Below are 13,245 nucleotides of genomic sequence, written 5' to 3' on the forward strand. Positions count from 1 at the left end.
TTTGGGATGACTTGGTCTGGGATGGGCAATTAAGACCTATTCACTTTACCAAAGATGTGCTCCTGATGGAGATGAAAACTCCTAGAACTGGTTGTGCAAGGCCTCAATATCCTATGGGACCTGCTTTTCTGCCCTTCTCCAAGTTCAAAAAACCCTAGTCCCCATCCAGAAACACATCTTCCCAGCACAGCAGAATTTGTGGGTACTTTGTAACAACTCCTTAAATTTGGATTTTCACTGCTGAGGCAATCAGAGGGAGTAGACAAGACTAAATTCCCCAAAACAGCAAATTAGAAGGCATTTTGGGGAAAAGGTTAGTAAACCCCCTTTTCTACCCAACTTGAATGTGCTAAATTCAAAAATTATATTTACTCAGCTCAAATTGGTCATTTTTGTAATTTATATTAAAAACAAAACAAAGAAGAGGCATCCAAAATGATATTTTCTTATCTAAAATGCTAATTTTGCACCATTAACATCTATTGCACAGTGGAGCAGAATGAAAGAGTTCTGCATAGATTATCAAATCATCTCTAAGTGAATGGAACTCCAGGTTGTATGTTTCATGGGGTCTGTCACTTCAGATTTTGAAGCACGGGAGATGGAGGGCATCGCATGAAACACAAAAAGAAGGGAAACACATCTCAAACTGCCTCCTTGAAATGCCCGAAGTGGCATTTCAGACCACATTCTTCCTCAGGTGTAAGTGAATGTCAAGTTCTGGCTAGGACTTCATGGAACCAGTAATATGACAGGCTCCAGCTCTTCTCTCTAGTTAAAGACTTGTGTAAAATGTGCTCCCTGTCTTTCTGGGAAAGTGGGTGCTATATAGGTAGGGGAATGACTGCAAGACTCAGCAGGCCTCAAACACAACTGTCCTTTATTCAGCAATTTGCCCACACAGAAGTGAAGAACTTAGCAGAAGCTCCACCCGCTACTTCCAACTCTACAGGAACAGCCAAGGTTCAAAACAATAACTAACCCATAGTAACACCCCCCCCCCAATACATAACATTCCTCCCCCATTAGCTATCATAGTCTTTCAACCAACGAAGAGGTACCCTCTCATGGCATGGTCTTTGCACTTGACTAGTAGATGTAGATTGCTCAGATGACTTTCTTTCAATAACTGCTCTAGGTAAGGAAGGAGTATTGCTCCCATCACTTAGTGGTTCTGGCACTTCAACCAGTGGTGAGAGAAACTCATCAGTTCCAGCAGCTACCTCTGCTGATGACAACCCATTCTGGCCAGAACGCCTTCCCAACTGGTCAACATGGCAATGCCACACGGACACATCTGCACACTGGACCTTGTATGACACAGGTCCAGTGACCTCAATGATAGAGGAAGGAACCCACCTTGGTCCAGCACCATAGTTCCTAGCAAACACCTGATCTTGTGGGGCAAATGAATGGAGAGTAGGAGCTGAGAAGGCAGCATTCAGAGCTTGCTCCCATTTGCTTTGTGAGTCTTCAGCTAAGTCTGGGCAGAGACGGTCAAGGCAAGTTTTTACAAGCCACCTACAAGCTGCAGGACTGACTCTTGTTGCACAAGGAGTAACATGTTGAGCAGTGAGAAACCTGGCAAAACGTGTTGGCCAGTCTCCTCCCGCAATGCACTTCAGGGCATCTTTTGTTGTCTGCACCATCCTTTCAGCTTGGCCATTTGCTTGGGGATGACGAGGTGCAATGGTGACAGCCCAAATAAGGTTCTTGTCCACAAATGATTTAAATTCAGCAGATGTAAAAGCAGCCCCATTGTCTGAGACTATAGTATGAGGCAACCCATGGGTTGCAAATAAGTGGCACAGTGCTGTGATTGTTTCAGTGACTGTTTGTGATGTACTTCAAGCCACTTTGAGTAAGAATCTACCACAACCAAGAAGTTTCTTCCTTGAAAATCAATATGGATTCTGCAAAATGCATATTTTGGATTTTGGTCCTGCAAAATCAATATGGATTCTTGACCAAGGCTTGTTGGTCACTTCCCATGGAAAGGTAGGTGCTCTTCATGGATTGTGCCTAGTTGCTTGACAAGTAGTCATAGTCACAGAATCATAGGGTTGGAAGGGGCCTACAAGACCATCGAGTCCAACCCCATGCTCAATGAGGGAAGCCTGATTCCCAGGCGGTCTCCCATCCAAATACTAACCAGGGCTGACCCTGCTTAGCTTGTGTTTGTTTCCTGGTTTCACTTGGATAAAGAAGGCCAATACCTGCACTCATTTACAGTTTTTTCAATATCTGAATTGATACCAGGCCACCAGACATAGCTTCTGGCCAGTGCTTTCATACAATTGATCCCTGGATGAGCTGCATGCAGTGTGGTCAAGATGGTTTGAGAAGTCTTATCTGGAATACCAACACAGTTTCCCCATAGCACACATCCCTTATGGGCAGACATCTCATGCTGAAAGCATTTGAATGGCTTAAATTCCTCTGGCAGTTCCTCATCTGGCCATCCCCTCCATACCCAGCTTAAAACACAAGCTAGTATAGGATCTCGAGCAGTCAGCCTTGCAATTTTATTAACCTGAATAGGTGGGTCAGGAAGGGCTTCTAGCATCAAGACTTCCAGTGGAGGAGGTACAACAAAATCTGGAATTTGAAGTGGTACCCGACTCAATCCATTGACATAGTTGAAATTGAGAAGTCCCAAGAAGGCATGAAGTACCTGCTTTGTTTTTGGAGCAGGTGCATCATGAATTGCACACATTTTTTTGTCAGTGGGATGAATGCTAGAAACATCAATATGATAGCCCAAAAATGTTATGCTGGAGGTTCCAATTTCACATTTCTCCTTTTTTGCATGAATGCTGGATGTGTCAAAATGATGTAGGACTTCTTGAAGGACATCATCAAAATATAGTACAACACCTGGAATTCCAGAAAGTAGGGTTTCCATGAACTGTTGGAACAGTCCAGAGGCCACAGAAATTCCGAATTGCAGACACTTTACTCGGAATGCCTCTTGATGAGTGATTATTGTTTGGGCATCTGCTGTAGCATAATCAACAACCAACTGTTGATATGCTTGGGCCAGATCAAGTTTTGCAAAGACCTTCCCTCCACCAAGAACAGCGAGGAGTTGATTGATAGCAGGCACTGGGTATGGATGCTGCTTAAGTGTATTGTGATCCCCACACAGTCTCACCTACCCATTAGGCTTTAATACCAGCACAATAGGCATAGCCCACTGGGTCTGTGTAACTGATTCTAGCACATCTTGCTTGATGAGATGCTCAAGCTCTTCTTCAATTTTTCCCCTCAAAGCAAAGGGCACATTCCTGGCTTTCATGCAAATTGGTGTAATAGATGGATCCAGATGGAGTGACACTGGCTTCCCGGCATATTCTCCCAATTCTTCAGAAAATACCCTTGGAAATTTATTAACAGTTGCTGCAAGCCGACCTGTAGTAAGGGCGTGAATTCCTTGAATGCTGATTCCTATTGATGAGAACCAGTTGCTCCTGAAGAGGTTTTGCCTCTGCCCCTCCACAATTATAAGTGGGATTTCCCTTTGGAAAGAGCCATACTGTACATCTACAGTGCGGCATCCAACAATATTGACCTTCTTTGCATTGTAATCATGCATAATGCATGATGGACTTGGCCACTTTGGAGCAAGAGTCCCAGAAAATATGTGCTTAAAGGTGTCTCTGTTAATTACAGGTACCCCAGACCCTGAATCCAGTTCCAGTTTGCACTTTTAGGCATTGATTAATACTGTTGCATAGAACACAGAATCATGAGGTTCCTTGCCACAGACCTTCTGAACACGATATAGCTGTTGAGTTTTATCACCTTGTGAATAATCATTACATGCTATGACATGCTAGGTGGAGTGACTCTCTGCTATAGTTCCTTGGCCTTGTGCTGACAGATTTTGAATGGCAGATTTGCTCAAGGTGACCCTTCTTATTGCAAAACCTGCACCCAGCATCCTTGAATCTGTACAGAGAGCACTGATGTTGCCCTCCACAGCCTGAGGAGGAACAGGTAAGCCAGGGTCTATCTGCAGATGTTATGGAGGGTGCCTTTCTTGTGTTCTGTTGACCTTGCTGCCTGGAATTCTCAGCCTGCTTGCTCCAGATGGCATTTACATAATCTGCATCTCTCTTGAGTTCTGTGACATATAGTGATACAATCTCATGGGCTAATGCCTTTTCTTGAGCCATTGCAAATGTCAGGTTTGGCTTGGACAGGAGGCACTATTGTAGGGGAATTAGCTCTTAGCAAGAAGTGATTAAAAGCTGAGTGATAAGACACCACCCTAGCCCGACATGGAAGGGCTCAGGGCACTTCTATAATAAACATTTTCTCCAGAATTTCTTTTTTATTGACTTACTGGATGGAAATCCTTGGGGGATTCCTCAAGAATTATGGTCATTTCCATAATTCCAGGCTAGAGAAATAGCCAGAACTCCAGAGTGCTGAGCTCCCTTTGCACTTTGCGTTACTTTCTGCTTCTCCATGGGGCAATTGAACTTGACTTTAGTTGTCAGGTTCTGACCTTTGAACTGTGTAAATCTGAACTCCTAAATCCAATATGGAGTTCAGGCATGTACCAAAGTTAATTAGCCCAGATTGATGGCTGGGAAAGGTAGAAGCTGGTGCCTGGTTATACCAATGCCTCATTGCAGGGCTGGGCAATGAGGCATTGGTGGATGAAATGACTGGTCTGTCTGGAGTTAAATCACCCTGCAGGGAGCAGAGGACCTATTAGGATAGTCTAGCCCAAAGACCTATTGAATCTGATGGTTTCCCGTATGCTCTGAAGGAGTTTCCAGGTGGCATAGCAGCTGCCCTTGTTGGGGCCCATTCTTGTGTCTAAGCATCCGATCTGGTGCTATGGAGCTCAGATGGCTCCCTGGAGTTCAGGAGCGCTTTGGTCCATGAAGCAGGCTAGATAATGGCTAGAGCCCAAGTGGTGAAAGGATAAAAACAAACGTAACTAAACACAGGTGAGAGCACATTATTACGCCTACCATGTGGTGGTGGTGGCAGTGAAGAAGGCAAACTTTTTGGCCTCAATTGCACCCTCAAGATGGATTTGACTTTAGTTGTCTGGGTCTCCCCTTTGACCTGTGTGAAGCTGAGCACCTAAATCCAGGGTTCACGTCTCAGTTGTCAAGGCAGGACAGACGTTCCCATGCCTTCCCAAGACAGATGTTCTGTAACAATGCTAGAAGTGCAACTGGAGTTTGATCCTGTGGAAAATATACCTGGGAGAACCCTCAGAACTAGGAGGATATGTTGCCTTAGTCTTGTCTCAGATGGTCCACCTCTGCACTGCCGTGGGTGCCTGGCGCTGAGTCTTCTTGGCCATCCCTCAGGCTGCAGATAGCAATTTCTATTCCAGCCTTCCAAAACCGGTGCACTCCAGATTATTTTGACTGGAACTCCCATTCCTAACCAGTATGGCCATTAGCTGTTGCAAATGGGAATGATGGGAGTTGTAGTTCAACATATTTGGAGAACAACGGGTGGGGGAAGGAAGGCCTATACCAATTATACCAAGGATGCAAAATATGTACAACTACAGTTGTGGCCCCAAAAAGTACTGGGTCCTGTCCAAGAGGAGATACAAGATGTTTGGTGAGCCTTCCTAAATGAATGAATGAATGAATGAATGAATAAATAAGGAAGTCTGATTGACATGGTGCCAAAACCTGGTAGATTGGTCTGTGCATTCAATGAGCAAGGCCAAAGGAGCTGAGTTAGAAGGACAGTGATGCAGGTGTGCAGGAGGGAAGGGCTGTAGCTCAGAGGCAGAGTGTCCACTTTACATACCTAAGTCCCTAGATTTGTTTCCCAGCATCTCCAGGTAGGGCTGCAAGTCAGTGGGCCTTTCTGCACCATCAAAGAAGGCACGTCGGCTTGTTTAAATTGGTGGTGCCTGGGTTATTCGAGGGTTGTTCCCTGCCTGGGTTCAGATGACACAACAAGCTGTGCCTGGGTGAGTAACTAGGCTAGTTGCACTGGCACATGCTGCCGATTTAAACAAGTCACTGTGGTTTAAGAAGCCACAGTAGCTTGTTTTGATCATGTGAAGTGGAAGAGTGAGGGGTGCAGAACCTTCAGGCCCAGGGGCCAAATCCTGCTCTCTGGGTTTCCACAGATGGCCATGCACCTGCAGCCCCACCCCCTTTCCCCCCAACTGCTGATGGTTTTATGGCTTTCCAGCTTTGATCCCCCCCGCCTAGCATTCTAAAAGGTTGTAGTGTCTCTCCAAAAGCTTAGCTATTGGCAGTAAAAGCTTTCACCTAAAATAAGCTGGTATTGTTTTGTTTTGTTTTGTTTCCTGGCCCAACCGCTTTCACCTTCAGCCCCATCCACCACTGGAATGCGGTCTCTGAGAGCTTCTCCAAAATGAGATTTGGCTATTGGGCTGAAAGAGATTCTGCGCCACTGGTGTAGACAATACTGAGCGAGATGTCCGAGAGGTCAGACTCAGTATAAGATGGCTTCCCATGTTCTCTTTAAAGAGGGGCCACCACACCTTGCCTTGCCTCCGGTTAAATTCTGCATTCTGGCCTGATCCAGATTGCTATGCCTGTGCACCCCACAGCTGAGCTTTGGGAGGTTTTATGGGTTCCAGTGCTTTCCCAGGATTCTCTGCATAGATGTATTTATTTATTTGTTTATTTGTTTGTTTATTTTCTATACCACCCAATAACCGAAGCTCTCTGGGTGGTTCATAAAAATTAAAACCAAAGAGCACACAATAAAGCAATACAATATATATAAAACATTAAAACCACAGTAAACAATACAACCAGAATAAAACCAGAATAAAAACTAGCAGCAGCGCAGGGATTTAAAATACAGATTTAAAACAGCAAGCTAAAGGTCTAAAGAGCTAAAATGCCTGGGAAAATAAAAAGGACGTCACCTGGCGCTGGAAAGAATATAATGTAGGTGCCAGGCGAACCTCACTAGAGAGCTCATTCCACAGCCGGGGTGCCACAGCAGAAAAAGCCCTCCTTCCAGTAGCCACCCACCTCACTTCCTTTGGCAGGGGCTCACGGAGGTCACTGGGGCTTTCTGGTTTTCAGTGACTGCTAGACTGAGGAATGTGTGAGCTTTTTTTGATAACTGTGCTCCTGTTCACATTCAGGGTTGTGAATGGGACAAATTCGAGCAGAAAATGTATCAAAACAAATTTTCATACATCGCCAGTTTTATTTATTTGTTTATTAATTTGTTTATTACATTTATATCCCACCTTTCTTCCATTGTGGAACTCAAGGTAGCTACATGTGTTTCCCAGGTGGTCTCCCCTCCAAGCACTGACCAGAACCAGACCTGCTTAACTTCAGCACAGTGGCTGCCTCATGTGCCTTCAGACTATGCCCTGGAATTTCAAAGCTCTTATAAGTTTTTTTGCTTATGAGAAGGGGAAAACTACTTCCCTGCATGTACTCCCGCTGTGGCTGATTGTGGGGCCAGGTTACTCACCCCCTTGCTGTGACTGTTCTCTTGGGAGGCAAGGGGTTCAGCCTCCCGGTGGCCTTTGGTTCTTTGGCTGATGGATGGGGCCTGAGCCATCTTGAATGCTGCAGGGTAAAACTACAACTCTCATTGCACATATTTTTTCAGGGGCATAACAGATGATAAGTCAGAAGAAAACTGAGTACAGAGTCCCACTGTGGAATAGTGGCATGGAAAGGGCCATCAGCATGGTCTCGCCTAAGCATCCTCTCTCACACTTTGGAGCTCAGATGGATCTCTGGGTTTTAAGAGAGCTTCTGGCTAGGAAACAGGCTGGATGATGCAAGGATCAGAGCAAATGTGACCGAGCACAGATGAGAGCACGTAATTCTGCCTACCATGTGACAGTAGCAAACCAACCATACTTCTTCGCTATCTGGGCATCCTCAAGTTGATGGCTTTAGTTCTAGACAGAAGCCTACTGAGAGCAGACAGAGCAGGTTCCCCTCTCCCTGCTTTGTAAAAAGAAAGCCTCACCCTCATTTTTTTCTAATGTATTTTCCTTGTGCAAGTCTGTTCTTCTGGAATACCACTAACATACATTTAAATTTATTGGAAAAACAAACAAACAACTACTACAAAGTGAGGCAGGCAATTTCAATACCAGTGCTAGACACATGTTATTTGGGGAGGAAAGGGGCAAAATAAAAAAATTAGAACACCTTACGAAATCAAGATGGCAAAGGTCTGCAGGCTTTCATGTGCAGAACACCCATTTTGGTGCCCAGGACAGTTTCTCAAAGTGCCAGATGTGCCCATTGGCCCAAAATGGTTGCCTATTCCTTGTGAAGACAATACTGAGCTTGATGAATCAATGGTCTAATTTGGTACAAGGCAGCTTCCTTGAAAATCTTTTTATCTTAGGCCGAGCAACTGCCTAAGTTTCAGTTTCATTTCATCTACTTAAGTGACCTTTATCTGTGGAAATATTATGGACTTCTCTATAGTTAAAGGCTTGTATGAAAGGAGCTTCTCACTGTCCAGTCACAATGAGGGCCTGCAATCTTTCAGATACTGTATTATTCCTATATGCCAGCAGATTCTAGATTCTTGTAATATCTTTCACTAACATGGCAGCCTCTAAATCTGCCCATTGTTGTTTATTCAGTCAGTCGCTTCCGACTCTTCGTGACTTCATGGACCAGCCCACTCCAGAGCTTCCTGTCAGCCATTGCCACCCCCAGCTCCCCCAAGGTCAAGTCTGTCACCTCCAGAATATCATCCATCCATCTTGCCCTTGGTCGGCCCCTCTTCCTTTTGCCTTCCACTTTCCCCAGCATCAGCATCTTCTCCAGGGTATCCTGTCTTCTCATTATGTGGCCAAAGTACTTCAGTTTTGCCTTTAATATCCTTCCCTCAAGTGAGCAGTCTGGCTTTATTTCCTGGAGTATGGACTGGTTTGATCTTCTTGCAGTCCAAGTCACTCTCAGAATTTTCCTCCAGCACCACAGTTCAAAAGCATCTATCTTCCTTCGCTCAGCCTTCCTTATGGTCCAGCTCTCGCAGCCATAGGTTACTATGGGGAATACCATTGCTTTAACTACGTGGACCTTTGTTGTCAGTGTGATGTCTCTGCTGTTAACTATTTTATCAAGATTTGTCATTGCTGTCCTCCCAAGAAGTAAATGTCTTCTGATTTCCTGGCTGCAGTCAGCATCTGCAGTAATCTTTGCGCCTAGAAAGACAAAGTCTGTCACTGCCTCCACGTTTTCTCCCTCTATTTGCCAGTTATCAATCAAGCTGGTTGCCATAATCTTGGTTTTTTTGAGGTTTAACTGCAACCCAGCCTTTGCACTTTCTTCTTTCACCTTCGTCATAAGGTTCCTCAGCTCCTCCTCGCTTTCAGCCATCAAAGTGGTATCATCTGCATATCGGAGATTGTTAATGTTTCTTCCAGCGATTTTAACTCCAACCTTGGCTTCATCAAGCCCAGCACATCGCATGATGTGTTCTGCATACAGGTTGAATAGGTAGGGTGAGAATATACAGCCCTGCCATACTCCTTTCCCAATCTTAAAACAGTCCGTTGTACCGTGGTCTGTTCTTACCATTGCTACTTGGTCGTTATACAGATTCCTCAGGAGGCAGACAAGATGACTTGGTATCCCCATCCCACCAAGAACTTGCCACAATTTGTTATGATCCACACAGTCAAAGGCTTTAGAATAGTCAATAAAACAGAAGTAGATGTTTTTCTGAAACTCCCTGGCTTTCTCCATTATCCAGCAGACATTGGCAATTTGGTCTCTAGTTCCTCTGCCTTTTCTAAACCCAGCTTGTACATGTGGCAATTCTCGTTCCATGAATTGCTGGAGTCTACCTTGCAAGATCTTGAGCATTACCTTACTGGCATGTGAAATAAGTGCCACTGTTCGATAGTTTGAACATTCTTTGGTGCTTCCCTTTTTTGGTATGGGGATATAAGTTGATTTTTTCCAATCTGTTGGCCATTCTTGTGTTTTCCAAATTTGCTGGCATATGGCATGCATCACCTTGACAGCATCATCTTGCAAGATTTTAAACAGTTCAGCTGGGATACCATCATCTCCTGCTGCCTTCTATCTCCTGATAGAATTTTGCCAAGACAACTCACTGTGCATAACAAACACTCTCTTCCAACAACCTAAGAGACAACTTTATACATGGACTTCACCAGACGGTTGACACCGAAATCAGACTGACTACATCCTTTGTAGCCATAGGTGGCGGACATCTATGCAGTTGGTAAAAACAAGACCTGGAGCTGATTGTAGTTCAGATCACGAACTTCTTATTGCACAATTTAGAATCAGAGTAAAGAGAATAGGGAAGACCCACAGATCAGTTAGATATGAGCTCACTAATATTCCTAATGAATATGCAGTGGAGGTGAAGAATAGATTTAAGGGACTAGATTTAGTAGATAGGGTCCCAGAAGAACTATGGACAGAAGTTCACAACATTGTTCAGGAGGCGGCAACAAAAAACGTCCCAAAGAAAAAGAAAACCAAGAAGGCAAGATGGCTGTCTGACCTGACCTCACCAGACCTGACCTCACCAGACCTGACCTCACCAGACCTGACCTCACCTCACCTCCACAGACAATAAAGAGAAAAGATGGAGGATTTCAGTGGACTTCAAGACTCAGCCCCAGTGAAAGAAAGCCTCGGGTCACAGGGAAAATGCCTCGTAAAAAGGGTAAAGCCATTCATGTTCTTCCTCCATTTCTGATTTATGGATTTCTTTTCGTAATTATTTTCATAAAATCCGCTGTTCAGCGGACAAAAAAAAAAGGGTCCGCGTGAGCTCTGGTCTGGGTAGACCGGGCCGCTCCATTCCGAGGAGGATTCCTCAAACCGGATTTGTCATAATTTGATCCCATTTAAAATTCATGCAGAATTCTCTGACATCCCTACTATTTATCTGCAACAATATAAGGCCACAACTGTTAGTCACACGCTTTCCCCATGCAATAAGGACACAACTATCTGTGTGGTTGTCCCATCTAGTTTGACATTTAAACTAATGGTTGTTTTGCCTTAGAATTCTCCATTAGCTGAGTAGGTGGGTGATAGTAAGAGGAGCAAAGGTTCAGCAAAGTGCCCATCCAATTAATGCCAAAGTATTTATCAACGTAGTATATGTCGGCACTTAGGATAAAATGGAAGAAGGGAACTATCCATAGACTTCCAAGGAACATTGTCAAGTTGTACAATTTGTCTAATGGTTATACTGCTCCTTTAATCTATAATTTGTGACTAGTTATTACCTTCTAATGACTTCCAATACAAACATGACAGCTATTCACAAGATGCCCCACTCTGGATTTTTAGAACTCCTTAGCCTAAAGTAAATACACCAGGAATAAAGAAACACAGAGAAATAATGGATTTGATTGGCTAGTTTTATTTAAAAATTAAACAGAGAGGATCACGTTAACCCCTATATTGAGAAATATGATGGGGAATTATGATTGATTGGCTGCCGAATTAAGTATCAGGGAATTCTCCAAAGCATAACATTCACAGATTATTTTTTCCTTATGAGATTATCTCTGCAATTGAGATTGGGTCTCAGCACAATAATGTAGCATTTGGGGAAAAAGATGCAACCCAGGAGACCAGCACCAGAGGCCAAGATGGAGAAGATCTCCACAGTCACCATGGACTTCCCCTTGGTGCTCAAGTAGGTTGGCACAAAGGAGACCCAAACACTGCAAAACACCAGCATGCTGAAGGTGATTAACCTGGCTTCATTGAAACTGTCAGGCAATTTCCTTGCAAGGAAAGCCACCGTGAAGCTGAGGAGAGCCAAGAAGCCCACGTAAACCAGGACAGTGAAAAACATGGTGACCGATCCTTCATGACATTCCACTATGACCTGTCCAGCCAAGGAATGGAAATCCAAGTTTGGGAATGGGGGAGAAGTTACCAGCCAGGCAGCACAAATCACAACTTGAATGAGGGGAAAGGCCAGGACAATGAAGTTTGTCACTTGTCTCCCCACTAGTTTTCTTGCCGTGTTTCCTGGCTTGGTGACCATGAAGGCCAGAACCACTGTGACAGTTTTTGCCAAAATGGAAGAAACAGCAACAGAAAAGATGATGCCAAAAGCAGCTTGTCGGAGAAGACAGGTGACCTTCCTGGGTCGACCAATAAACAGGAACGAGCAGAGGAAGCAGAGCAGGAGGGAGATGAGGAGGATGTAGGTGAGGTCTTGGTTTTTGGCTTTGACAATTGGTGTGTGATGGTGTTTAATGAAGGTTGCCAACACTAGAACTTTGATTAGACAGAGGAAAAGGGCTAGAGAAGCTAAAACAAAGCCCATTGTCTCTTGATAGGAAAGGAAGTGGATCTTCTTGGGGATACACTGGTCTTGGTTCTTGTTGGGGTGTTGATCTTCTGGGCACGGGACACAGCGATCTGCATCTGGAATGAGCAACAGTATTTAAGTATCTCAACCATGACACAGATGTTCTTTCCATGGAGGCCAGTTCAGCCCATGAAGAATGATATGGAAATATCCATTCTCTAACTTATTTTACACCTTTGATTTGCTGCAGCAGTTATATGACCAGAGTCAGAAAAGTACAAAAACTTTTTTTACCCCCTCTACCAGATTTTTGTTTGATATTGCGCAATGAAGAGGAGATGGTTTAAGGCCTACAGAGGCAACGGGAAAACAGGTCAGGCTTAGAGGCCAGGAGTTGGGTGGGGGTATCACTTGGAGGAGTAGTTTCATTTCCCTGGTTACGTTTCAGTTTCATTTCCCCAGCTGAGTTTCTTTTCTTCAGGGTTGAAACAGTACTTGTGGTTTTGAGGGAGGAGGGTATTAAAAGAGAGCAAGACAGCAGCAAGAGCAGAATCAAGGAGACCAGAGCTTGAAGAGGGAGCAGGAAGAAGTAGCCTGGAAAAGTCTAAGTACAGCTAGGGTAAAGGAACTTTCATTTTGCAACTTTTATTTTCTCTTAATGTCTTTTGTATCAGTCAGGTCTATTGTGCAAATACCTTTAGTTGTGATTTGCTTGCTTTAATATACCAGTAAACTGTTGTGGTTAAACCCTGTGACTTGAGCGTCAATCACCCCACGCCTACAGCCTAAACCCCACATTATTGGAAAGGGGAAGGTAAAAGAAGGAAGGTGGGACTCTTAAGGAGGCAAGAGATTCTTAAGGAGTAGCGCAGGGGGTCCAGGTGAAGGGTGGAACCCTGACAGAAGCAAACTCTGTAACTAAAAATGAAAACCAGGTAAGAACCAAACAACAACCTGTAA

General features: G+C 44.3%; 1 protein-coding gene across 1 annotated transcript in view; it reads right to left on the reverse strand.

Moving 5' to 3' along the window:
• Positions 1-12,584: 12,584 nt before the first annotated feature.
• Positions 12,585-13,245, reverse strand: part of LOC146353294 (extracellular calcium-sensing receptor-like) — a 42,929-nt gene continuing 42,268 nt past the window's right edge. Inside the window, exon 8 of the mRNA XM_084829711.1 lies at positions 12,585-12,635. Within this exon, the coding sequence (XP_084685837.1) occupies positions 12,585-12,635 (51 nt within the window). The remainder of the gene's footprint in view (positions 12,636-13,245) is intronic.

The sequence above is a fragment of the Heloderma suspectum genome, chromosome 2, assembly GCF_057233095.1.
Source record: "Heloderma suspectum isolate Gila_16-S chromosome 2, 16-S_ref, whole genome shotgun sequence".
Taxonomy (NCBI): Eukaryota; Metazoa; Chordata; class Lepidosauria; order Squamata; family Helodermatidae; genus Heloderma; species Heloderma suspectum.